Raw genomic sequence first — 26,970 nt, forward strand, 5'->3', positions numbered from 1 at the left:
TTTTAGCCTTTCAGGATGTATGAATTTCACAAATCCTAAACTTGTGATTTCATGTGGTTGGCTTTCGCTTTGTTGTTGTCACATAGTTATTTTATATATAGAAACTTTGAATATATCATATGCTGATAATGAACTTTGAGATGGTGTTGTTGGTTCTTGATTTCAACTTTATTTTCTTTTTTCATTATGATGTGATGGAGCCGGAACCGCGAAACCCGACGGAAAAGAATGCGGGTATAAATGTCATGGTTTTTTTCTTTTCATTTTCTATTCATATAAATGCACACCATATGCAAGAATTCGTTTTCGTTTGTTTGGTTCATTTGGCTAGAAAATTATGGATCGTAATGAAAGTGAAAAACTTTATTCATGGAATATGCTGATCTTGGAATATCTTCTTGTCTGTCTGATACTCTCATAATCATTTTGGATTCTTGAAGAAATCGTCATCATTATTATTATTATGCATAATGAGAATCAAAAAGAAAATTATTCACTGGCCATTCTATCTTTATCTTGGTCTTCTTTTTTAACAATAACATTGACAATATTTGAATGTGCACAATTCAAAAAGTGTCCATACACACAAACAGATGAGACTTTTGAATATGAAAGTGGAATTGTTCACCACACACACACACACAAAATTCTCCAAAGTGAATAACATTTAAATTTAAAATAAAGATTGATCGATCATTTATCTATAGAAATGGAGAGAAAGAAAGAGAGTTATTATTATGATGATGATGATGATAATCATTGGCATCAATTTGAATTTGCAATTCAAATTTATTTATTATTTTCTTTTCTTACCATTCATTTTCCATTGAAAACATTTCGTTTATGGAAAAAAAAATTCATATCAATTTTATTAATCCAATGGTATCGAAAAAAAACGACAACAACAACAGCACCAATTAATCGAAAATGAATATGTAAAAAAATCAATGTATCTTGTATGAAAAGTAAATCCGGTTAATAATAAACAAATCAACAAGCATAAAGAAATCACTTACTTTAATACTACGAGAAACAAACTAAATATAATTATTCATTCAACAAATTAATTAGAACTGGCTGGCAATTAATGAGCTTATTAGTTAGTTAGTAGTGTATAGCAGAAACAAAAACAGCTGATAATGATTGTTGGAAAAAACAACGCATCCAATATTCCGATACGATTTGATCTAATTCATCATCAAATGGATTAATTTCGTTTTTTTCGAATAATCAAAAAAACAAACAAATGCGCCATCTATCGTTGTGGAATAGATAAATTTTTTTTTTATTTTTTTAAAATGTTTATCACACAAAGTAATCTCTATATCTCTCTATATATATAGTATTTAAAAATGTTATAATATTTGTAATGTGGATAAGAAGAGAAAATAATTTATTTAATGACATGATCAAATTCGTTTGAAAATTCAAGAGGCTACTACTTCAGGTATCCATACACCATTAGTCTTCTGAGACACAATAAAAAAGTTTTTGAATAAAAATGGTTATTCCATCTGTGAAAAAGAAGTAGAATAAATAAATATATATATAAAATAAAATTGAATGACATTATTACTCACTTATAAAACGATTATACGTTCGTGGTTTAGATTTCCAATAAATAGTCAACATGTAAACAGGAATTCCGGTCAAAGTGATAATAATACCCATTCCAGCTTCCATTGGGCTAACATAGAATGGTAATAATACAAGAAATAGACAGATAACGAAAAATAGTATAGGTAATGCAAGATGAACTTTGATTGGACGTTCGCGTTCCGGTTCATGATAACGAAGATAGAGCAATGCACCAATTGATGCCAATATCGATGATGATTCGACAAAAGTTGCATAATTAATAAGAACATAAACCTGTGTTGTGGTTAAATATAATACCGATAATAGGCCAAGAAATACTAAACTAGGCATTGGTGTAAAATATTTAACATTAATCATTGCTAAACTATCTGGTAGATGACCACGACGAGCACCGACAAAAAATAATCTTGATGATGCAAATATACCACCATTCAATCCACCAAATGTTGATAATGCAACCGATAATGGCATAATCCATGCAAATGAACCAAGAATTCGATCACCAAAAGTAACGGCAACTGCATTTGATGTTAATATTTCTTCAGGTGTCAAAACAGTGAAATATGCAATATTAGCCAATAGATAGATTAATGTCACCAATGGAACCGATATGTAAATAGCACGTGGTAAATTTCGAAATGGATCACGTAATTCTTCCACAACAAAATTCAAATAGTTCCTAGATGAAATGAAATGGAAATTTTAAAATAAAAAATTCATTTCTGACAAAATCATACTGACCATCCAGCATAGGAAAAAAGACCAGAATAGAATGCCAATGCAATATGACCGGGTGATGTGGATGTATTTTCAAATGAATTTGGATACGATAAAGTTTGATCGATTTGGTTGGCATTATCTTTGTTGAAAAATTGCATCACACCACAACCAATAATGATTAATAGGGCAATGATTTTGGCAAATGTAAATGAATCTTGTACACGAGTCGACCATTTTACATTGAAACAATTGATGAATATCAATAAAACTAAAACAAAAAACGATAAATACGATTATTGATCAACAAACAAACAAACATAAATTTCAACGGAAAAACATTGACCTAAAAGTACTACTAGGTTATAACCAAACTTGAGATTTTTTTCTCTACTTTACTAAGCAAGTTTTCATTTTCTCGACATATCGCCATATCAAATTTCCAATGTTAAATAGTGATTGGATATGATATGATATTTTTGGCTGAATTTGCAATTATTTTAGTACACATCACACACACACACACACTTACCGATAACGATTGCAGCAATCAAACGTACAGCATTTGCCGGTGGACTACATGTTGGATATATGGATTGTAAAATATAATTGGCAAATGTCATGGCCGCAATGGCGTTTCCAGCCGGCTATTAAAGCGAAAAAAAATCGTTTTTCGGTCAGTTAATATTCAACAAAAAAAACGGATAAACAAACCTGTATGATTAATATGGATACCCATAGAAATCTAAAATGAACGAGAAAAAAATTGAGCAAATCAAACATGAAATAAATTTCAACAAACTAAACTCACAAAAAAGACGGCAGGGGACCGAATGCTTTCTGGATGTAGACATAATCACCACCAGATTCAGGAATGGATGTTCCTAATTCAGCATAACATAATGCACCAATCGTTGATAGTACACCACATAAAATCCAAACAATCAGAGAGAAACCAACGGAACCGGCTTCTTGTAATACACCTCGTGGTGAAACGAATATTCCACTGCCAACAATAATGCCAACAATAATTGCAACACCATTCATTAGACCAAGTTCTTTTTTCAATGCAATCTGTTCATTTTTCGATGATGATGAAAATGGTGAATCGTTGTTGTTGCTGTTGTTCATGAATGATCCACCATTTTTCTTCCTTTGAATATTATTATTCTGCATATCGAATGAATCATCATCATCATTGATGATGGTACGTTTTCTTGCTAATGACGAATCCGAATGAAAATCCATCGTACCATATGATGGTGTTTGATGATGATCATTGCTTTCGGACAACAATATGATTGTCATGATGGTGATGATTGTGATGTTTTTTTATATATATGAACGATGACAAATAAATATTAAGAAAATATTAGACACCAGACACCAGCCCCTAAATACAAGTAGTAAGAAAAAAAAGAAATTGTTCACAAAGCAATCGGTGTATCTGTTTTATGTCTGTTGTCGTGGTGTTTTTTTTTTTGGTGATGATGATGATGATGATGGCGTTTCGGTTATCAACGTCGTGATGATCGAACGATAATTTTCGGTTTTTTCTTCTTTGTTTTCTGTTTTTGTTGCACAATTTTTTGTCACAAAAAAAATTTTTTTTCATTCGGTAGCTATGTATATTTGTACGATAATTATTTTTTTTGCATAAAAAAAATTTCAGAATTTTTTTTCCTTGTCCTCGACAGACCAATGAGAATGAGACCAATAAATAAAAAGAAAAAATTCAAGGTGAATCACCATCAATTGACATATTGAAAATCAATAAGAAAAATCGATTGAATTATTATTGCCAAAAACATGTACAAAATGTCACCTAGAGAAAAAAAAACAGAAAAAATTATTATTTCAATAATTTTGATTGATTCGGGATATTTGGTTGGAAAAATTGACTGTGTGTATGTGTGTAATAAATGATATGTTGATGAATAATAAATGATGAATGATGATGATGAAAACAGAATAATAAATGTACGATGATTTGAATTTGAATTTTCTTTTTCTTTCTTTCTTGTCAGATATATTACATTTCAGGCATACATGGTAGATATAGATATGATGATGAAAAGATATCGAAATAGAAGGCAGACACAAACAAACAAACAAACAAAAAATTATCCGATTGTGAATGTGTGATAACGAAAACAGTAGCAGCAATGAAAAAAAATTGGAATATTTGTTTATTTGATTGGTTTGGTTTGAATTGAATTTTTTTTCCGCTGTCAATGTCTTGAGTGTTTTGGGCCCATAAACACACACAGTCGCAACACGATAAAGTACAATCAAGTGTGATCATCATGATTATTTTTGTGATATGAACCACATGTGTGTGTCATTTGATCATCTTTTCTTCAAAAACGAAAATATCACCCAAAAAAAAAATTCATTTTCATTTTTATTTCGTTTATGTATCAAATTTTCAAAGGTTTGATTAGATTGACAAACATGTTTGTATACCGAATGAGTGGATGAGTATTTTGTTTATTTTCACAAATACACCGTGTGTGTATTAATAATGGGGACAATAGATGTGAACAAACAAACAATTTTATTTCTTTCTCAATTTACAATTACCTTGGACGATTTTTTTGTTTGGATTTTTTTTCTTTTTCATTTTTGGTAGCTAATCAAACCACAAACAATCACGAAAAAATGTACGTATTGCCATATCATCATCATCGACATCGATATTTTGATTGTAACATGATAATCAATATTCAGATATTCAAATCATCATAATAATGTTTCAATATGAACCTTAGATGATGATGATGATTCGGAGTTTATTGCCATAATTTTCATGTTATTTTTTCAAACGGATTTTAGACGATGCCATCTAGTATCAAGTGTCGGAATTCATTCTTATTTTTTTTAACGAATCAGAAAAATTGTGAAATGTTTTTACTGCAATAATAATTTTCCGGAAATGTTTTTTTACAACAAGAATATACCGGAAAATCATTAATTGAACAGAAAAAGACAAACTCACTTTCCTGATCGGATGATGATGATTAATATTGAATATTTACAAGTTAATTTACATAAAATTTTATTCTTCATAATAAACAAAAACCGGATGGATCAACTTCTCGTTATTTCATTTCATTTCATTGCACACATGAACATCGTTCAAATGAAATAATCAATCAAAACAATTGATCACATCAAAACAATGACGTACTTTTTTTTCATAATCATATCCACAATATTGGATGGACAGGGATTTTTCTCAATCTTTACCAACAACAACGACAACGATGGAAAAACAAAAAAAAAATGTTTCAAATGCCGTCATCAAGTGAAAAACCACAATAATAATAAATCAAAAAATTATAGGTTTTCTTTTCAATCTGGACAATTTCAAAAAAAATGTATTTTGTCTCCATTAGATTATCGAAAATTGTTCGATACTGGTCGACAAAATAAGTTGATAGAAAACAAAATTGAAAATTTTTTTTCAACGAAAAATGATTGCCAATAATCTTGCTAGTGCAACGAAACAATTTCAAATTCGTGATTCTTTAGTTACGTATGTGTAGATTCTTGATGGTGAAAAAAAATGATTAATAATTGAATGTAAATTTCTTTTCTCTTCACATACCATTTAGAATTCTAGTCAACAATGATCCACAAGTACGTACTTTGCATAATTTTTGTTGGCTTTGTTCATTTGTTTATGCTGCAACAAAAATTGGTGATTATTTATTCAATGCACAAAAATATGATGAAGAATTCAAATTTGCAATGGAAATCATTCAAAGAAACGTAGTGGACATTTATAATGGTTTATTTGTATGGATCATTATGAACACCGTTGTTTTTTCCCTGCATTATTCATTGGTTTTAATCAATAATTTTAATCAATTTCAATTATTGATTCAAATAATTGATGATAATCGAAATAAAAATAGTGGATCATCAATTGAAAATGGCGAAACAATCGGTACTGGACAATTGTATAAACAATTTCATTCCAGACAACAATCACGATTATATCAACGATTATTGATCGATATAATTTATATGTTAATTACATTGATTGGTTTGATTGTTTTTTCTACCGCATCCATATTGATGTATGATTTTCAATTTATTGGATCAATATTGATTATGGCTGAAATGGTATTGTGATTTGAAATATTTTTAAATTTTTATCTATTCATACATTTTATTTATTTATTAATAGTTTCGTCTGACGTTGAAAGCACATTCATTTTATGTGGAAAATCGTGATTTACAAATATCGGAAGAAGAATTACAGCTATTAATCAAAAATCAATTGATACAATCTAGAAATTGGTTTAAAATTTTCAGCGTTTGGCAATCACGACCAAAATTCAATGCTTTTTGCTACTTTCTTTTTGCTCCAACATTAATATATCGAAATTCATATGTACGAACCAAAATGATTCGTTGGAATTTTGTTCTAAATTATTGCTGTCAAATGATTTTCATTCTAGTTGTTTGGGTATATATTATACTGTCTTGTACGGTCAAACATCATATGCATAGAATTGGTTCACACGTATATTATTGGCGTGATTTGTATGGCCATTTGTTCACCTTATGGATCGTTGGTGTATTCAATTATTATTGTTTTTTCTATACATTATTTCATTTATGGCATAATATTACTGGTGAATTATTAAGATTTGCTGATCGTCATTATTACGAGGCATTTTGGAATGCACGTTCATTGAAACAATTTTATAGACAATGGAATCTAATCGTTCAGGATTGGGTCTATCATTATGCTTATAAACCGATTAATCAATGGACAAATAATCGTTGGATTACAACGATTATGGTGACATTTGTATCGGCCGTTGCGCATGAATATATTATCGCAATAAGTTTACGATTCTGTTTTCCATTGATTTTCCTTTGTTTCGGTTTTTGTGGCTGTAAGTTTTTTGTTTTGTTTTTTTTTCTTGAAGCTTTTTATTAATTTTCAAATTTTTGCTTTTTTTATATAGTCATTTTAGACATGATAAATCATTATCTAAAATACAAAAGATGGCAGAATATGTTGTTTATATTTCAATTTTATCTAGGATTCGGTTTGATGACATTAGGATATTTTGTTGAAGTACTTGCACGAATTGAATGTCCGGAGAATTCATCATCAATTTTACAATATTTCATACCAAGAATAATCACCTGTTTAACGTTGAAATGAATTTATTGATCATATTCATAAACATTATGGAAATGATCAAGAATGTAGATTAAAAATCCAATATAAATGATTATCGCCTATAGAATAATAAATGGATTATTTGTAATTTCAAAAAATAATTAAATAAATAAAAGTGATTCATGAAAACAAATGGCTTACTTTAACAATGGAATTATATGTCAATGTACCGGCTATTGTAAGATTTGGGCCATATTTAGGTCCAAATAATAAACGATTGAACCAATCTTCATATTTAAATTTAATAGACAGACTATTTCGATAGCCAATCGATTGAATAATAGGTACGAGATATTTGGAAAATATATGTAAGGTTTCTGTTTGCATAGCAATACCAAACATCATCAAGGTGATACTAAGACTATGACAGATAAGCATAAGCAATACGGTAGCCATTTGATCGTAAAATAGATCCGGTGTATTCAATGTAAGCACACACATTCCATTCAATGGTACACTAATGACAAGATAAACAAATGTAACACGACCCCATATTTCTGTATATGCAGTACGATACAATGTAATCAGTTGATGATATTCACGATAATTTTTTTTTAATTGATTCAACAAACTATATCGTAATGTTGGCCGATAAACAGCGATACGATCTAGCAGAATGATTCGATTGGTTCTTTGACTTTCAATTCTTATCTGAATAAAACTACGTTGCATACGTTCAATTTCAAACCAATGAAATATGAAAAACATCAGATTACAATACACTCCAAATGTAAATGATTGTATCATAATGAAAAATGTATAGAAAATAAACAATGAATCAATCATAAAAAATGGTACGCGATTCCAATGATAAAATTGAAATGCTTCACCAATCGAATGATAGAATCTGAAGGGAAAACCAATCAATATTAAGGCTAAGGGGAAAAAAATTTCACATTGAAATTAGATTGTGATTTGATAAGAATTTCAATATTTACAAGAAAAAACCATGATGTAACAGAATATAAATTCAAAAATATTCTGTCCCAATACTAATGCAGAACGACATTGCCATGAAAGAATCGTTTTAATCGATGCGAATTGTTGTGATTCCAATTTTTTCTTATCAACATAATGGAAAAACAGCTCAAATTTTATTCGACATAATAACCAATGATAATGACGACAAATTGAACGTAATAATGGTATTGATGGTAATTTTTGTGGTGGTGGATTTTTTCGCAAAAAACTTTGAAATTTCATCAATTTTTCATTATCCGAACATTTACATTTAAGATAATGTTGCCATGTTTTCACGGTCAATTCATAAATGATGATGAATGAATCAGTGTCCACTGGTTTAAAGTGAAAACTATATTGAACTTGTAATCCTAATATTGTAACGATTGCCAATAATATCATATAATTTGTATAAAGTTTTTCATTTAAATTATAAATAAAAAAACTTAACGGATCATAATACCAAACATCAAACAAACCACTAAAATGATATGAAACAAGATTTATAAATAAACGAAACAGAAAAAAAACAATATAAACATATTGAACCGGTGTCTATAACGATAGTATCGATGATTATGATTTTCAACAATTAAACGCATCTGATACAGACATGGACGAAATATTTTGAAATTCATCATTTTCATGCCGTTGTTATTGTTATTGTTGTCTTCGACAGAGATACTGGTCATGTTTAAACGAAAAATTATCAAAGACTGAAATGTTCATCGTACTTTTTTTGGTGTATGAAAAGCGAATTTTTTATTTCATTTTTTTTTGTCAATTCTGAATTTGGGTGAAGAAAATTTGAATTTTGAAGTATGACTATGAATTCGGAATTTCATATCAAAAAACAATTTAAACATCGAGCACGAGATTGAACCAATCCGTCAAATTTTTGTGAAATTTTTTTTTCTTTCTTTGGTTTGGTCTGACATGACATTTTTCCATTATCATATCAAAATCTAATTATTTTCAGAAATAGTTTTCTACAATCTTCTTGAAACCAAAGTGAAAAACAACTTAATAATTAATAATGAGGTACGCGTCCCATCACGAGGAATTTTTTTTCTGCAACTACAAATTTATTGACAAACAAATTTCAGTGTGTGTGTGTGTGTGTGCCACAAACCATTATATAATAAAATATTTAATGCTTGTGGTTTGTGATGATGACAATGAAAAAAACCATAGTCATTCAATTTATTCTAGGGAATTTTTTGTTCTTTTTTTTCGGTGAAAAAAACAACAGCAACATATATTCCCTCACCATGATGATGGTTCAAAAATCGATTCATTGAAGAGAAAAATGAACATTTTTTGTCAACTTTTTTCGACAAAACTGATGAAAATTATCGTTAAAAACTGATTTTTCCTTTTATTGTTGGTGGGCATTAAAAAAACGATGATAACGATCGAATGAAAAGAGAATTCAAGGTACACCGCAATACAAGGTTAATTTTTTTTATTGATTATAATTGTCTGTGTGTGTGTGTGTGTGTGTGTGGGCTAAATATTGTCGACGATATAAACTCATTGTTTTTAATTTTAAAAATTTAAATTAATTTTATTCTAAAATGGCCAATAAAAAAATGTCGGTGACCTATGTGATCACCATATAATCAGGGGATTGACATTTGTTTTTTTGGCAATTAAATTTTCATTTTTTTTCTAAAAATTTACAACAAACACACACACACATTTACATAGAGAAATATATTGACAAATTTTATTTCATTTTATTAGATTTGGGAAAAAGTCGTGTCGTTTTTTTGTATAACATTTTTGAACGACTGTCACAAAAATTTGGTTAATGTTTTGACATCGTATATGACCTCGTTTTATTCTTTGATGATCAGACTTTAATTCAAAAATTTCAATCAACAAAAAATTTTGATTGACGAAAAATTCCAAATTTTTTCCAATTTTGAAAATCGCATAACCGACCATGCAATTCATGTGCCGTCAGCCACTCTGCCAATGGCATTGCCCATTGAAATTGCAAGCAGTCTAGATGAATGTTGATAGCGGTCGACCGGATTTTGATCCATTCTTGAGAAAGGATGAGTAGAGGAAGAATTAGGCCAATTTTTCCCACATCTAATATTTGGCTTGAAAATTTCCATTTTATCATCATAATCACAATCCTAATTGCTTTACAATTATATTTGGTGATGATTTTGTAAATCAAATTACTATGTTACAGGTTGTTGTTGTTTGCAATTAAAATGATTGTGTAATCATATTATGCACAATCACATAAAAAAGTTTATTTTTAAAGGCGTGTATAGTGTGTGTGTGTGACAAAGTGAATTTTTGAGAAAAAAAAATTAAGAAAAAATTCTTTCCACACACATGTCTTGAAAAAATACTGATTATGGATTTTTTTTAAAGAACAACATAGTTTAATAAATGGTGTGTGTGTGTGTGTATGTATAAATTAAAGACATTTCAGAGATGTTTCTGATAAAAAGCTTGAATCTTTCTTTTTCTTTTTGGTTATACAGATGATATTATCAACGAACACAATAATAATAATAATAAAAATGATGACACATGCCATGAATGCTGTGAATCAATTAACAACGGAGAAAAGAATTCAAGAATAACGACAAAATGAACAATGAAAATGATGATTATAGACTAGAAAAAAAAGTAAAAAAATAAATGATTAAAAATTTATCACAAAAAAAATTTCCACACACAAACCTTTTGAATCAATTAACCGATACTTGAATTGAATTTCGATTCTCTTTTGATTCCGAAGAAGAAGATTCATTCGATTCATCACTTTTGGTGTTATCATTACCATTATCATCACCATTTATCACGATATTATTTTCGGTTGTTGTTGTTGTTGAACATTCATCATTATTATCATCATCATCAGATTTAACATTATTAGTAACATGACCATTCTTTTTAACATCATCTTCATCATCATGATCATGATGATTATTATTGTTGTTGTTGTGGTTGACTAATATCATAATTTGAATATCTTCATCATTATGGTTTTTAGAGGTAGTTGCATTATTTTCATGATGACCATTTTCATTATTCAATTTGTTATCATTTGAATTCATTGTTTTTGTATTAAGCTTTTCTTGTTTTTTGGCTTTTAAAAATTCCCGAAAATTTGATTTTATTGGAGCTTTTTTCATTACTTGTGCATTACTACTACCACCATCAATTGAATCTTTACCATTATGGTGATGATTATTATGACCATTCATTTTATTTGATTTATTTGCAAAACCATTTGTTGTTGTTGTTGTTGTACGATTCCCACCATCATTAGCACCACCATTATTAATGACTGTCTGTAATGGTTTTCTTATCGTTGGTGTTTGATTTTTTGTTATTTTTTTAACCACCGGTTTCTTTTCATCAATTGGTTGCCAATCATTCGATTGTAATTGTTCAAGCTCAGCATATTTAGATTTAAGATCATCAATCTGATAATTAATCATATCCCAAAATCCGGCCAAATCTTCAACTTTAATCTCTTTTTCGCCACGTTTCAATTCACAGTCATCAACAAGACCGGAAAATTGTTTAAAACGTTCATTGATAAACAAACGGGATTGTCCGATTACCAGACGAATTTGTCCAACCACTGTGGGAAATAGAACAATATTTATTATAATAATGAATCAGACAGTGATTTTGAAAAAATTTTACAAATAAATAGCCTATATGAGCAAATTCTACGGTCATAAAGCTCTATCAAGAATTTCACATAGCTGAATAATAAAAAAGGGATTATGAAAAAAAAGTGTCACGTATCACTTGACAAAAACAAATTCTGTGAAAAAAAACCTCTAAATCCTCAAAAGATTAGTCAAAAGTATTAAATGTTAAGCATGTTGGATTAACAAAAGGATTTATTCGAAAAAATCCTTTTTGAAAAATTCAGAATTATCAAAAGTAAAAATAAAAAATATAGATCACTAGGATCAAGTGGGATTTATTTGAGAAATACTTGATGGGACATGAAAAAAAAATTTCCCGTTTCGTCTTTTCATTCATTTCTTCAATTTAAAACAAAACAAAACAAAAATCATAATTTATTCAATTTTTCAGAGAAAATAAAACTAAAATGGAAAAAAGCCTGGAAGCCAAAATGAAAAATAAAAACCTTGGCCATACCACCAAGATTTCAACCAAGGCAACCATATGATTTGAAAGAACAAATTGTCTATATATGATAATGATTGACAATATTTGATATGAAAATGTTTCTTAATTAGGGAAAGAGAAAAAGAGACAACAAATTATGCATAATAGTATTATTATGATGATGATGATCAACAATCTTAAACATACACACACACAAACAGACAAATAAAAAAAAGACAAAATGAAAATGTTTCTATTTTTGTTGTAGTCAAAATTAAAATACTACTACCATGTATATAATAAAGAAATGATAATTATGACCATATGTTTATTATGATGATGATGATAAAAATGGCAACGACCTGGATTCTCTTTATCATCATCATCATTATTATTAATGATAATAATTCTGGAATAAGGGAGAAAAAAACAATAATGTCACCAAAGTCATAACCACAATTATTATTTGGTCACTATGACAACCACCAAAATGTATTCCATTTGGATAATTGATTTTTTTTCAGTCATGAAACACACCAACAAATTTTATGGATCTATCCAACTTATTTCATGTTTGCGTGTTTTATTGAAATTTGGCAAAAAAAGGAAATTGCCAAATTTCAATCAAACAAAACAAAACCAGTTTTATTATTACATAAAAAAATCGTAATTGAATTCAAAAAAAAAATATATCAAAGGTGACTATTTCTCAAACATTCCTATTGTGTTGTTTACATTGTAATTTGGCAATCAAAATTAGTGGGTTTATGTATCGCCGCACACACACACCAAAACACCAAGAATAACACCACCAATCTTGTTAATCATTATCGACACCAATAATTTTTTGTTTTGTTTCGTTCGTTTTTCGGTTTGGTCAATGAAAATGTGTGTGTTCATCACAACACACATAATTGATAGAATATAATATACAGCGGGGCCATTGATCCCAAACCATTCATCATTCATATATGATTCGAGCTTGTGTTTGAAATTCATATTTAATGATATTCCTAAATCAATCATAATTAAAACGGATATTACCTAGGGAACCGAGGACGCATTTCATTTCCGTTTAACACACACATACACACACAAACATTATTATTATTGCATTTTTCTCACCAACACACGACCATTTTATTCCAACATATATAAATCCAGGAAATTTTCCGTTGTTCGGCCAAATTATCTCCATACAGGCCATTAAAAGTGGCTGCAAACACACTCAGACAACGGGTGTGATAAAATTTGGCATTTACAGCTTTTTTAATTGTCAAAAATCTAAATGATGATGATAATAGAGACATCGTTTTTATTAATTATATCGTCATTTTGGCCCGAATAAGAAAAAGAAAATAAAATTTCATTCGTCTATTCACTCTTTCTCTCTTTCTCTCTCATACTTACACATTTGAAACTCTGAATAAATGAAAAGCAAAACTAGCCAGTTTTGCTTTTCGATCATCATCATCATTATCTGGATATTATTAATGCAGTTGGCATTTTATTTCACATCAATTAAAACAGAAGATAAACCTACACATGGTAAACAACTAAACGAAATAGGCAATTTGAACTAAATCTTTGAATAAAAATGAAAAAATTGCCGAATTTGGATTTGTTTGTTGAAATGAAATGTAACAACAACAACAAAAAAAATCCAAATCACAACTTTTGCTTCTGATCTAACCGACATTTTGTATTTTATCATCATAATTGACTTTCATTTTTTTTCTTGTTCACTATAACTATTCGGAGATCATCGTCAACATCAAAAGAACATTATGATAATTTTCATAACATGAACAACACAAACACACAGTCCATTTTTAAATGATCATAGTACATTATTATCATTTTTTTTTCATATTTATAATGACATTCGAGGAAATGATTCTTCATCATTATACATTAGACATTCATCACAAATAAAAGCAGAAAAACTAGATCAAATGGATAAAACAAAATCTAGGTTAAAAAAAAGGTAATTTAGAATCATTATTCATTTATTTTTTTTTTTTGACTAAAAAGTCAGTTATATCATTCATGTCATGATCAAGAATACCATCATCATCATCATCATACTATAATCATATTTCAATGATTTATGATTACAAAGAAATCGTCAGATTGAACCGAAAACAAAAAATTGACCAAAGACAATGGAGGGGATCAAATCAAATCAAATCCATTCTTTTTGTTGTTGTTGTTGTTGAATGAGAAAGATGATCATAAACAGACAAAGAAAACATGGAAAAAATCCAATCGTAATCCACCTTTATTTTTTTTTTGTTTGAATCTATTATTCACACATTTTAATAGCTAACAACAAGAAAAAAAAGCTAAAGAAAAAAAATTTTGGTCATGTGTCTATGATAAGATATAATAATAATGATGATGATTATGATGCATGTCAAACACAAACACCATTTTTTTTTGTTATAAATCGAATACAATCTATCTATTCGATCGATTGATTTTGATTGATAATATAAACACAGCACACACACACACACACACACACATTTTTATAAATAAAACATCATCGATATATGAGAATAGAGGCACAATCGAATACACATCCATTCCATCTATTATAAACTCACAAACAGACAACAAAAAAGACTATCTCTGACCTATGAAAGTCAATTCAATTCTTAACAATTGTGATGATTATCTGATGATGGTGTTGGTGGTGGTGGCCAACAAAAAAAAAAATCGACCAACCAACCAACCAAACACTATAGTTCCTCATCCAACAACCGAGATCAATTATGATCGACCCAACACACACACACATCGAGATTTTCAATCTATTCAATTCAAAATTCAAAAACTCTCTACATCCAACGATTTCATACCATAACAAATCCACACGGAACACAAAGAGAATGTGTGTGTGTGTCTGCCATTTCATCATCATCATAAAAAAAATATTGAAACGGGAAACAAGTGAATGAATGAAAAAAAACCGCTTCACATCTTTCTCTCGCAAACACACACACACAGCTTTTTATTGAATTCATCAGCCATTTGGGAAGAAGGAAAAAACAACAACTTGACTACATATATGGTGTGTGTGCAAGATTTATACAAGTTGTTTTTGTTATATTCGTTATTGTTATTATTAGTTTGTGAGATTTTAAAACTATGAACTTACTCGGCTCACTTTTGACCGAGAAATGAATAAATGGTGTGGTATCAATGGTCAATAATGATATTTTGTGTTATTTTTCTTTGAAAAAAATGTAGCAAATCGAATCTTTGGAAAATGAGCCAAAACAAAAACAAACGAAAAAAATTCACATATCATACAGAAACAAAAAAAAAATAGACAACTTACCGGATTCTGGTAATCGATCAAGCTCTTCATCTAAAATTTTCAGATATTTTTCAATATTCGAATCCAATAATTCGGTTTGATCTTTAAGAATCTGCCGGTAATAGGCTACGTCGGTCATTGTTTTTGTTTTCTATAAAATCACTTTAGCTCGAAGAAACGAAAAAAAATAAATAATTCCAAATGGTAATTGTTGAAAAAAAAATAAGCTCGATTGTCGAGAATGTTGAGAAAATGAATGAATGAATGATGGTGGTAAATTAAATTTTCAAAAGTTTAATTTGACCAGATGTGAAACTCAATTTTTTGTTTCGATTATTGACTTATTTGATTGATTGATGATTGAATATTTGGTTTAGTTAGTCAAGTTTCTTTTGATTTGATTTGAACAGAAAATAAATCTGGAAAAAAATCACCATGAATCATGTGAATGTTTTATGAAGCTTATTATTGCTCATCATCATCATCATGGTTGTATTGGCGGCACCGTAGTTCGTTCTGCAGTTATCGTTGTCGTCATCGACTATGTTTGTGTTTGTGTTTGGTGTGTGTGTTCTCGTTTATTATACTTCGTGCATTAAAAAGTTGTTCAAAGATATGATGATGATGAACATATACACAAACACAACGAATAATAATATAAACCGGCAACAGACGCGTTTGATATTTGAAAAGTTTTGAACTTGATTCTTTTTTCAATTTTATTGTAACTAATGGCAACAATGATAACAATAATAAACTATGATGATGATGATGATTAGTAATTAGTGATGATGGTGATAAGGAGAGATTTGAGACATTTTTTTGTCTGTTAGTCAATTCCAAAAAAAAAAATACACTACAAATGATTTGTTTTTTCTGTTGTTCACTAATATATCAAAATTCAAACACAAACAGATATATAGCAATTAAATCAAATGATGATGAATTCAACTACAACAATTCATCATCATCGATCCAATTTTGGAAAAAAAAACGGTTTCAGCCAAAAAAAAAAAATCAAATGTGAATAAGGAAAAAAGTGTGTATATATTACACGAACACACTAGTTGCTATCTCTATTTTTCACATATATTGTGCTAGCAGCAATATTTAAAATGTGAATAACTTTTTTCTCACCACATATACACACACACACACACTTGAAAATGAGAACAGCGGTTACCACACTGGATTGACCAACGGAAAGGTTTCATCTGAATGTGGTAGTAGTTTTGATTATGTTTGTTATGGTAGTAGTTGTCTTTTATACTCTTGTCATTCAATAGATTTTCATACCTCTACTCTACATTTAAAGTTACACATGTATAATTTTTTTTTTGATTACGTTCTTTATGAAAGGATTAAAAATGATATTCCAAAAAAAAATTGATTTTAAATTGAATTTTCTCTTTTTAAATTCATCCAGATAACAGAATGGAAACACCAGAACTTCCTCTAGAACAATTTGAAAAATATTTTCAAAACGTTTATGAACCAGCTGAAGATACATTTCTATTGTTGGATGCATTAGAACAGGATCTTGAATCAATCACGAGATTAAAGTGAGATTTTTTTTCGAACTAAAAACAAAATTTTCAAATAATTTTCTAATCCATTTCTAGGCCATTAATTTGTTTGGAAATCGGTTCAGGATCTGGAACTGTGATCACATCATTGGCTAAAACACTTGGACCGTATGAATGTTTTTATCTGTAAGTTTGAAACAATTGAATTGAAAGCAAAAAAAAAATGTAAAAAATTTGCAGAGCAACCGATTTGAATAGCCAGGCTTTAGAATGTACAAGAAAATGTTTCCAATACAATACTCGGACCGATAATTTACATCCAATTCGTTGTGATCTATCACAAGCTTTTTATCATTCGAGACTTTTACCCGATTTAATCATTTTCAATCCTCCTTACGTGCCAACAAATGAACAGGTTCGTTGGATGATCGTAATAATAATACCGTATGAATGTTTTTATCTGTAAGTTTGAAACAATTGAATTGAAAGCAAAAAAAAAATGTAAAAAGCTTTTTATCATTGGATTTAAAATCTAAATTCTTATCATTCATAGATAAAATCAGATATTGAAGCTTCATGGGCAGGTGGTCAAAATGGTCGTCTAATAATTGATCGTTTCATCAATGAAACCTTAGTGAATGATCTAAATCGACCCAATGGAATGGCATATTTGGTTGTATTGGAACAAAATAGAATCGATGATATTATCAATCACGCCCGAAGAAAAGGTTTTCTTTGCCAAAGAATATTGTCACGTAAATGTGGTATCGAAAAATTGTCTATTCTTAAATTTCAACATAATTGATGTATAAATTTTTTTTAATTTCAATTAATTAAATGATTAAATATCGTCCAAGCATTTTGTTTCTTCACTGGTATCAATGAAAATAGAAAAAAAATGAATTACTAACAATCATTAGTCACTTGAGATTTTTCTGTATGTCCACAATTAGCATTTGGACCTTGACGATCGCACCTTTCAACATAACGAAGACCATGTTGACCATAGCTATTATAATCTGCATACATTGGCAGTTGAAGCATTTCTAATTTATATTGATTCAGAAAATAGATCCATGGTTCAATGGTTCCATGTTCTAAAGTTGAAACCGGCATCTGTCGTCGTGTATAATATGATGGATGACCTTCGAATTCGTCTAGGAATTTCAACATTTCAGCATCGATTGCATAGATTTCACCTTGAATTTTCTATGGAATAAAACAACATGTTAATTTTTATTGAATCAAATCAATGAATAAACATACATGACCAGTATCAGATTTATACAACAAATACGGTATATTATATTGTGATGCAATGACCAATGGCCATCGATCTAATGTTTGTCCATTGCATATAAATTTAGCTTGACCATTTTTCGATTCCACCAATACGGGGTGATTTGGTTGACCTTGTTTGAGAAAAATTAAATTAAAAGAAATTTTATAGAAAGCAAAAAAAAAAATTTCACAATTGACAAACTTTTTTTCAATGTTCCATAAACAAAAACCAAATGTTCCAAACAATCATCGGCCAATGATTTTCGTAATTTATCCATCATCATTTTCATTGATGAATTGATTATTGGTGGAGCCATCGTTGCTGATGATGATGATCGGATTATTCATCATAATCATCATCATCGATTATCAATCAATGGTTGAAGATAATAAACAATACTCGATTCGAACAACTGTAAAAAAAATTTGATGAAACTCTAGTTCAACACACTAGATGGCATAATGTGCAATGAATTTAAATGAGATTCATTTGATTTTTTTCAGATAAAAATTTTCCTAAAATCAATTGATGATTAATGATAAATGTCAAGGATTTATCATTGCAATCCATATCAGAACACCCGGATCATCATGTAAAGTGTTTTTTGATTAGCATGAGAATCAAGATTGCAATTACAATAATTTAATTGATTCATCATCAAAATCAATCAATGTTATTTAGACAAAAAATATCATCAATATCGATTTTTTAGTTTTTTCTCCTTGATCCAATACAACATTTTTCATCGATTTTTGTTTGGAAAAAATCAATTCATAATATATTCAACCATGACACAATACGATTGGATTTGGTTTTGGCTATTTATTTCATTGCTGACTAGTCCGATTCATATGATTAATCAATGTGCCGAAGAAGATTTAGATTGTCATTGGAATGAAATAATATTCAATTGTATCGACAAAGAATTGCCTCAAGAATGGAAATTGAATGAATCGATAATTCATACGAAAAAAATGGAACAATTGGAAGAAAATTTACCTGATTGTTCAGTGAAAATGATTGATTATCTATATGAAATGATATTCACTAATGTTGATAATCGTAAAGATCATTGCTGTTATTTATGGGATTTTTTCCAATGTATCTCCATTGAATCATGTCAACAATGTGGTAAAAAAACTGGTGATATAATGAGCAATGCTTATCGTGATTTTCAACAAAATGTGACTACAGAATTGTGCTCAGATTATCCCGAAAGATCATTAAAATGTCATTTATTATCATTACCATTGATTGGTATTATATTCATTATATCATCATTAGCATTTGCTGCTGGTTTTATGATCGTAATACGATTCTATTCTTCATGAAATTAAAAAAAAAATGATGACGAACAGTCCAAAAATAATGTAATTATTTTCACTTGTCTCAATAATTTAATAATTTTTCCAACTTTTTTTCACAATAAACACACAAAGATTTCATTTATTTATTTTTCCCATTTATCTTTTCCACATTCAATTCAATGTTAATCAAATCAATATTGGCAAAACGATAACAAGTGAAAAACATCAATTCAATCGATCATTTTTCAATGGTGATTTGTGATTGGTGATCAATAAATCAATCAACGAATGAATGAATGAATGAATGAATCATTAATTAATAGAAAGTTGCTATTCCAAAATCAATGCATTGTAATGAATGAATTGTGAAGAATCGAATCAGAAATAAAAATTCTATAGAAGAATAAAAATAAATTGAGCAATTGTGTGTGTCCATCAATCGCTATTCATAACAAATAATAATTTAATTTATTCCTGATATATAAAATAAAGTGAATCATCGTGAAACCAAAAAAAAAAAAAAAAAAACGCGCCATCCAATTCAATTCAATTGCTCTCTGAACACAGCAAGCAGCACAACACATTCCATATATATGAATGAATTTTGATCCCACCCAGGGCGTTCCATGCAGTCAACAAATACATGGTGAAGAAAAACAGGAAAACAAGCACAAAAAAGGTGGAGTCTATATTAATTCAATTCAAAGTTTGACAATCGCTGCAATAGAATTCTGTTTTGTTCAATTTGAATTTGACAAAAAAAAAATTTCACATCATTTTAATTGATTCAAAATGATAGGATTTCAGTGTAAATACAAGAATTTTTGGAGGTGTCACAAACAATGAAAACAAACACTATATAATAGATTATGATGTCGAAAAAAAGAAAGAAAAAAAATTCTGAAACGAAATGAATTAAATAAATCAAGAAATTTTCAATATATTCGATGATCCTGTCGATATCGATGATGATGATGATGATGTGGGCGAAATTGATGATTGTTGTTGTTGTCCACTATTATTGATAATCGATGATGATTGATTATTTTTTCGTAATAATTTCTTATGTTTCATACGACGATTTTGAAACCATGTTTTAACCTGTGTTTCACTTAGATTTAAATTTGTTGCCAATTCTAAACGTTCCGGTGTTGATAGATAACGTTGTGATTCAAATCTAGAAACAACAACAAAAACAAAATTATCAGCTCTCGTGTTTTGGATATGATTATTATTGTGGGATAATCGATATGGATTTGTATTGAAAACGAGAAAAAGTGAAAAACTTTCTCTGTGTTTAATGATGATGATGATGATAATAATAAAAATAATAAGCCAAGAACGATTCTTCAAGATTATGGATCATTTTCAGTTCAATTATTATTATTATTATTATGGATTCTTTTACTGATCCATGCGAGAAAAAAATTATTCTAAGCAAATCTTTCATTTTTTTTCATGGAAGAAATAATTCTTTTCTTTTCTTTTGTTCTTTTTCAAAGATCTAAACATATATTCATTCGATGATCGGATCATCGATGAATGAGTCAAATAATCATCTATGATCGTTTATTCGTTTCGTAAGTTGAAATGACGATGATGATTATATTCCACATTTCAAATGTTGATCATTTTTTGTTGCCTCAAGGGAATTGAAAATTTTTTAAAAAAATAGAATGTACCCAAGAATAAAGGAAAAAAAGAATCATTCGATGATCAAAGATATAAAAGATCTCTAATGATTCTTGCATTCTTGATCTATTCATCAATGTAAAAACTATTATAATGATGATGATGATGAAATAACATTCGGTGCAATTATTATTCATTATTGTCTCGCTCTCGCTCTCTCTTCATTTTTTTTTTTCATCATTATTATCATTAAAAAACTGACTAACTAATTGAATTCAGTTTTTCGACAAATAAATGAATTGTACTAACTATTCACAAGTTGGCTCAAGGGTATGATGATGATGATGACAATATTCATTCGTAATAATTAAATAATAATTCAATGTATTAATGGTCATCATCAAGGGTGGTCCGATTTGGATTCATTAAAATGACGTACCTTTTTTCTAATCCATGTAATTGATGATCAGAGAATACGGTTCTTGCTTTACGACGACGATGTGTAGAAGCAGCAGCCGCAGCAGCAGCTACATGTGATGCAGTTGCGGCAGCAACAACAGCTGCACGTTGCATTTGTTGTAGAATTAGATCATGATGTGTATGCGGATGATGATGTTGAGGATGATGTGAATGTTGAGCTCCGGCAGCGGTAGCTGCTGAAGATCCAACATAAAAATTCGGTGTACCATTTCCGGCTGTTGTATGTTGTGGTGGATGATTATGATGATGGTGATGATGCTGAAGAAAAGCGGCTAATGAATTGTTACCACCAAAAAATGCGGCAGCAGCAGCTGCTGCTGCTATTTGTGTATGTGAATTAGCAGCAGAAGCAGCAGCATCCGTTGATGTCGATGATGATGGTTGAACACCAAAGTGTTGTATACCGGATATTGGACTATAACCATTGGATCCACCTGATCCCGTGGCAATACTATCCTGATTCGATATTGGACTTGAATCAAAACGATTATTATTCGACTGTTGTTGCTGTGTTGGTGATGTCGACGATAGTGATGATTGAGTTGACGTTATAGATTCCAAACAATTTTGATCCAATTTCAATAATAATGGCTTTGATACTTGTGATTGTTGTTGTTGTTGTTGTTGATTGTTCACTGGACTTGGTGACCGAGATGCGTTTGTTTGGTTGGTCATTGATTCATGATGATTATATGAACGAAATTTAATTTTGTTTGCTTTGCTATTTGTGAAATAAAATATTCAAAACAATCAGTAAAAAAATGCACCAAAAATACAAACCATGATGATGAAAGAATATCTTTAATAAAAAAAGATGACGATGTTGATGATGATGATGGTATGGATGTTGTAGATGCCACAGCCATTTTCGATAATCGATAATTATTATGATGATGATGATGATGATGATTTACAATTCGATTCAATGGATCAATCAATGATGATGGCGGTGGTGATTCAGCTGTCGATGATGATCGCGATGTCGATGATAATTTATTATTGTTCTTTGTGTTATTTAAAATTTTACAATTCGTATCATTCAACAATAAATCCATTACGAAATGATGATGACGATGATAAATTCCATTGATCATGGATGATGATGATGATGATTGTTTGAATGTTTGAATCTAAAAGAATCGAAAAATGAAAATGAAAGCAAGAATAAATGACTGACTGATCATTTAATCTGTGTGTGTGTGTGTTTCAAGTTCCAAAAAAAAAAAAAAATACTTGATTCATATAGCATGATTGCGATTGAATCGTTCGTCACCGCCCCAAACTCGTCTGTTCATCATTGTCGTCTAACTGTTTTTTTTTGTTGAATAAATTTTCCATCGAAAAAAAAACTGGTCGATCATCGATTTTGGATGATGGCAAAATTGCACACACAGAATCGATGACGACGAATCATTGAATCATTGATGATGATGATGATAATAATGACAATGAAATAGAGATGTTAAGGAGAATGATTTGTTCATGTAATTTGTTCTCGTTGTTACAGCGTCAGTTTTATATATAGAAGATGACAATTGACTGACTATATGGCTCTCATTATCACATTGTTCATTCCTTGTTTTATTTTCATTCGTCACTGTGTGTTTTACATGATCAATTTTAGATGGAAAAAAATTCTACCCTATAAACGTGTTTCGCGTTATAAAAAAATTTTCTACTCGAATGAATCTTTTTTTTTGGAGAAAAAATATGAACAAATTATGATCATCATCATCATCATCCTCAAGAATATCAATCGATTCGGAATTTTCATTTCATTTCAGAATCACTAAATATCGCTTATTCCTTAAATAATCCCCATTTAATGGAATTGATTGATTTTTTTTCTTCCCTGTTTGTTTTTTTTCCAAAATTTTTCTGGATCAACAAACATTGCCATCAGTATGTGGTCATCCAAATTGGTCAGCACACACAAAACACACACTTGTGGTTGGTTTTTTTTCTTCTAAGCACCCAGAACATCAAAAATCTTGTCTCTCTATGGACTGTGTTTGTATGTGTCAAACATTAACAATCATCAAAACGAATTATTTAGGCCATTAAAAATGAAATGGTTCTATGTATTATATACATCTTGAATTCACGGGAACCAACAACAACAACAACAACAACAATCAATGAACCAACAAAAAAAAACAAGAAAAAAACATGAAATGAAATTTTTAAATGGCCAATTTGTCATTTGATGTGAATCACACACACACACATTATCCGACATTTTGAATGATTGTATGACACATGCAATCGTAAATGAAAAAAAATGGCCCATGTGAATCTTTTACAAACTGATATCAGGTTACACACATGTATAAATTGCATCGTTTTTTTTTCGTCAATTTTAGGTCATGTCAAGGGTCATGTTGTTATATGTGGCACACAATTATGACACAATCAATTATGATGATGATTGTAGATTTTACGTTTACATCTATAGTATATATAAACGATAACGATTGATCTTTCTGTCGATCCATTTTTTTCATATATTAATCCATGAGATAATAACTCAATCTTCTCAATGGCTCAATTTGGAAAATAGAAAAAAAGTTTGATGATGATGAAGCTTATTAGAAATCATTAGTATTTTTTTTTTTTGCCATTTTTTGGCTACTCAAATTACCTTTTTTTTCCATCATCATCAATAAACGGTTTGTTTTTCATGGAACCAAACGAAAATTCCATTTTCCATTTTGCATATATTACAATCATCATCATCATTTTTTTTGGGCGATAATCCTAACTAATACATACATTCATTCATTGGTCCAGTAATTGGTCCATTTAAGTACAAATAATCATCATAATCATTATTCATTCATTCATTCACAGAAATAAAATGGTGTTGAATTTCAAAAACACAAAATTCGGTTCAAAGAATAAATTTGTTGTCTGTTTTTCTCAATTTGTTTTATTTTGTTTGTTTTTTACAAAGAATCAAATCTTTTTTCAATATTGACCTTTCATGAATTTATTGTTGCAGCTTGTCAGTTTTAAATTCCAAGAATTTTTTTTTTCATTTTTCGTCAACAAAAACAAAATTCGTGATTTATTGATTTTTTGGCCAAAGAAAAAAAATTGATCATCCACTAGTCTCAACAACAGAGTATTCAAAATCGTTTTTAAATAATTGAATTGTCATCATCATCGTATTAACATTACATAACATGAAGTAAACAGGAATATTCTTTTCTATCTCCTATTAATAATAATGATGATGCTGTTGTGTTATAATAAAATCGAACAACAGAATCAAGAATGTAGAAAAAGAGAGAGAGAAAGAGACAAATCAGATAACAAGTTTTTCTTTCTTTTTTTTGTCGAAGCTCTTCATGTTTCTTTTTGTTTGTTTTGTTTCATATCATCATTATTAGTCAAGGTAACAAATGTTGTGACATTATTTTGTCAAAAAAAGACAATGTTCAATGTTTCATAGAATAAAAAATTACCGGAAAACAAAGATTCTCTTCTCCTGCTCAATTTTCAATCATTCGATGCTTTAGGCACGTTTTCATCACTCACTTTTATCATATATATCATTATTGTTGTCGTTGTTTAATAATAACGCAAAAAAAAGTCACTGGTAGGCCCTATGAATGGAACAGAGAAACTGTATCAACAAACAAAAAAAAACGGGTACGTTTACGTTTACAAACGATTGATTTGATCGAAACGATGATGATTGGATATACGACGACGACGACGACGACAACAACAACAAATTGAATCAAAATTGATGATGATCAAATTGGGCAAACAATGTATTCGGAAAGAGAGCAAGAGAGACAATTTACTTTTTTTTCCAAAAAAAAAACATATTCAATTTAGTTTTTTTTTGCAAACAAAAATACTCATATCTGCTACAATAATAATCAATTGATGATGATGATCATAATAAGTAAATCAAATTTTGATTTCAATCATTTTCAATTTTTTGTTCGTTTGTCTGAAACAAAAACAAAACTGAAACTGAATGAATGGTATCCTGGTTGTTCAATTTTTGTGATACCATGAACAAAATTGAATCACAAAAATAAAAAAAATTTTTTTTTGTTCCAGAATCGAAAATTTCAAAATGAAATGAAATGTATTATAAATCAATTTATTTATATCACGACAACAGAATAAATCAGCAATCTAATAAACGACGAAATTGATTCGAATTCATTTCAAATCGATACAACACCAGAAATTCTGTCCTGGGCAATGGAAAAAAAAACATTCATGTGAATCAACGAGTCAAGAGTCTCCAACAACAACGACAACAACAACAGCAGCATTTAGTTTGAAAACCCTAAAAATTCACTAATGATGATGATGACATATGACACAACAATATCCATAATGGACGAAACAAAACAAAAAGTTTTCACATTCTCATTTCAAGTCAATTGAATTCAGAATTTCCATTTTCCATTTCATTTGAGAATGATTAATGCTTGAAGCAATATATCATCATCATCAAGCACTAGTGATCTGAACAAATTGAAATGACTGGCACCAGTGTGCACACTGACCACCCCCTTGCTATTTCTGGAACACATCAATGATGATGAGTAAAAAAGATCCATATTGCAGTAATATGGGCCATATAATTGCTGCTGATTTATATGGATCATCATCATCAATGAACAATTGAAAATTATTACCCTCAAGCGTTTTTTTGATGATGATCTGAATCACAAAGAAAAATTGAACAAGTTTTCACTCTCTACTTTCTAATTAGTTGTTGATTGTTTTGCTGTTATTGTTGTTTGAATATGATGATGATGATGATTGACATTGCGGATTTCATC

The 26,970-nt window shown here is 29.4% G+C and overlaps 8 protein-coding genes across 11 annotated transcripts; 3 read left to right on the forward strand and 5 right to left on the reverse strand.

The window, feature by feature from the left end:
* Window positions 1–1,264: 1,264 nt before the first annotated feature.
* Window positions 1,265–5,022, reverse strand: LOC124498526 (Y+L amino acid transporter 2). 3 transcript variants are annotated; one of them, XM_047062292.2, is made up of 7 exons: window positions 4,900–5,022; window positions 3,128–4,141; window positions 3,031–3,061; window positions 2,849–2,963; window positions 2,341–2,587; window positions 1,581–2,278; window positions 1,265–1,514 (listed from the first exon to the last, which is right to left on the reverse strand). In XM_047062292.2, the coding sequence occupies exons 2-7, from the start codon at window positions 3,622–3,624 to the stop codon at window positions 1,462–1,464; spliced, it is 1,641 nt and encodes a 546-aa protein (XP_046918248.1). In that variant the 5' UTR covers window positions 3,625–4,141; window positions 4,900–5,022; the 3' UTR covers window positions 1,265–1,461. The 3 variants fall into 3 exon arrangements, with proteins under 3 accessions (XP_046918248.1, XP_075585689.1, XP_075585690.1); XM_075729574.1 differs by having other exon boundaries at window positions 4,783–4,994; XM_075729575.1 differs by lacking the exon at window positions 4,900–5,022 and adding an exon at window positions 4,366–4,708.
* Window positions 5,023–6,381: 1,359 nt separating this feature from the next.
* Window positions 6,382–7,504, forward strand: LOC124498527 (sterol O-acyltransferase 1). The gene is made up of 3 exons (XM_075729576.1): window positions 6,382–6,447; window positions 6,512–7,229; window positions 7,302–7,504. Exons 1-3 carry the CDS (start codon window positions 6,400–6,402, stop codon window positions 7,502–7,504), a joined length of 969 nt encoding a protein of 322 aa, XP_075585691.1. The 5' UTR covers window positions 6,382–6,399.
* On the reverse strand, window positions 7,457–8,932 carry LOC124498529 (uncharacterized). The gene is made up of 3 exons (XM_047062294.2): window positions 8,461–8,932; window positions 7,664–8,397; window positions 7,457–7,581 (listed from the first exon to the last, which is right to left on the reverse strand). Exons 1-3 carry the CDS (start codon window positions 8,882–8,884, stop codon window positions 7,507–7,509), a joined length of 1,233 nt encoding a protein of 410 aa, XP_046918250.2. The 5' UTR covers window positions 8,885–8,932; the 3' UTR covers window positions 7,457–7,506.
* A 1,251-nt stretch (window positions 8,933–10,183) lies between these two features.
* LOC124498530 (uncharacterized) lies at window positions 10,184–17,052 on the reverse strand. Its single transcript, XM_047062295.2, has 3 exons — window positions 15,951–17,052; window positions 11,192–12,101; window positions 10,184–11,125 (listed from the first exon to the last, which is right to left on the reverse strand). The coding sequence occupies exons 1-2, from the start codon at window positions 16,066–16,068 to the stop codon at window positions 11,200–11,202; spliced, it is 1,020 nt and encodes a 339-aa protein (XP_046918251.1). The 5' UTR covers window positions 16,069–17,052; the 3' UTR covers window positions 10,184–11,125; window positions 11,192–11,199.
* A 263-nt stretch (window positions 17,053–17,315) lies between these two features.
* On the forward strand, window positions 17,316–18,327 carry HemK2 (HemK methyltransferase 2). Its single transcript, XM_047062314.2, has 4 exons — window positions 17,316–17,491; window positions 17,552–17,641; window positions 17,696–17,870; window positions 18,009–18,327. The coding sequence occupies exons 1-4, from the start codon at window positions 17,364–17,366 to the stop codon at window positions 18,258–18,260; spliced, it is 645 nt and encodes a 214-aa protein (XP_046918270.2). The 5' UTR covers window positions 17,316–17,363; the 3' UTR covers window positions 18,261–18,327.
* LOC124498548 (gamma-glutamylaminecyclotransferase) lies at window positions 18,257–19,138 on the reverse strand. Of its 2 annotated transcripts, XM_047062316.2 has the most exons (4): window positions 18,939–19,138; window positions 18,722–18,867; window positions 18,432–18,664; window positions 18,257–18,327 (listed from the first exon to the last, which is right to left on the reverse strand). In XM_047062316.2, the coding sequence occupies exons 1-4, from the start codon at window positions 19,051–19,053 to the stop codon at window positions 18,297–18,299; spliced, it is 525 nt and encodes a 174-aa protein (XP_046918272.2). In that variant the 5' UTR covers window positions 19,054–19,138; the 3' UTR covers window positions 18,257–18,296. The 2 variants fall into 2 exon arrangements, with proteins under 2 accessions (XP_046918272.2, XP_046918271.2); XM_047062315.2 differs by having other exon boundaries at window positions 18,289–18,664.
* Window positions 19,139–19,401: 263 nt separating this feature from the next.
* On the forward strand, window positions 19,402–20,458 carry LOC142597398 (uncharacterized). Its single transcript, XM_075729365.1, has 2 exons — window positions 19,402–20,107; window positions 20,177–20,458. The coding sequence occupies exon 1, from the start codon at window positions 19,526–19,528 to the stop codon at window positions 20,066–20,068; it is 543 nt and encodes a 180-aa protein (XP_075585480.1). The 5' UTR covers window positions 19,402–19,525; the 3' UTR covers window positions 20,069–20,107; window positions 20,177–20,458.
* Window positions 20,459–20,927: 469 nt separating this feature from the next.
* LOC124498598 (uncharacterized) lies at window positions 20,928–23,211 on the reverse strand. The gene is made up of 3 exons (XM_047062382.2): window positions 22,937–23,211; window positions 22,116–22,877; window positions 20,928–21,221 (listed from the first exon to the last, which is right to left on the reverse strand). Exons 1-3 carry the CDS (start codon window positions 23,209–23,211, stop codon window positions 20,969–20,971), a joined length of 1,290 nt encoding a protein of 429 aa, XP_046918338.2. The 3' UTR covers window positions 20,928–20,968.
* Window positions 23,212–26,970: the final 3,759 nt, after the last annotated feature.

The sequence above is a fragment of the Dermatophagoides farinae genome, chromosome 3 (assembly GCF_024713945.1).
Source record: "Dermatophagoides farinae isolate YC_2012a chromosome 3, ASM2471394v1, whole genome shotgun sequence".
NCBI classification, from domain to species: Eukaryota; Metazoa; Arthropoda; class Arachnida; order Sarcoptiformes; family Pyroglyphidae; genus Dermatophagoides; species Dermatophagoides farinae.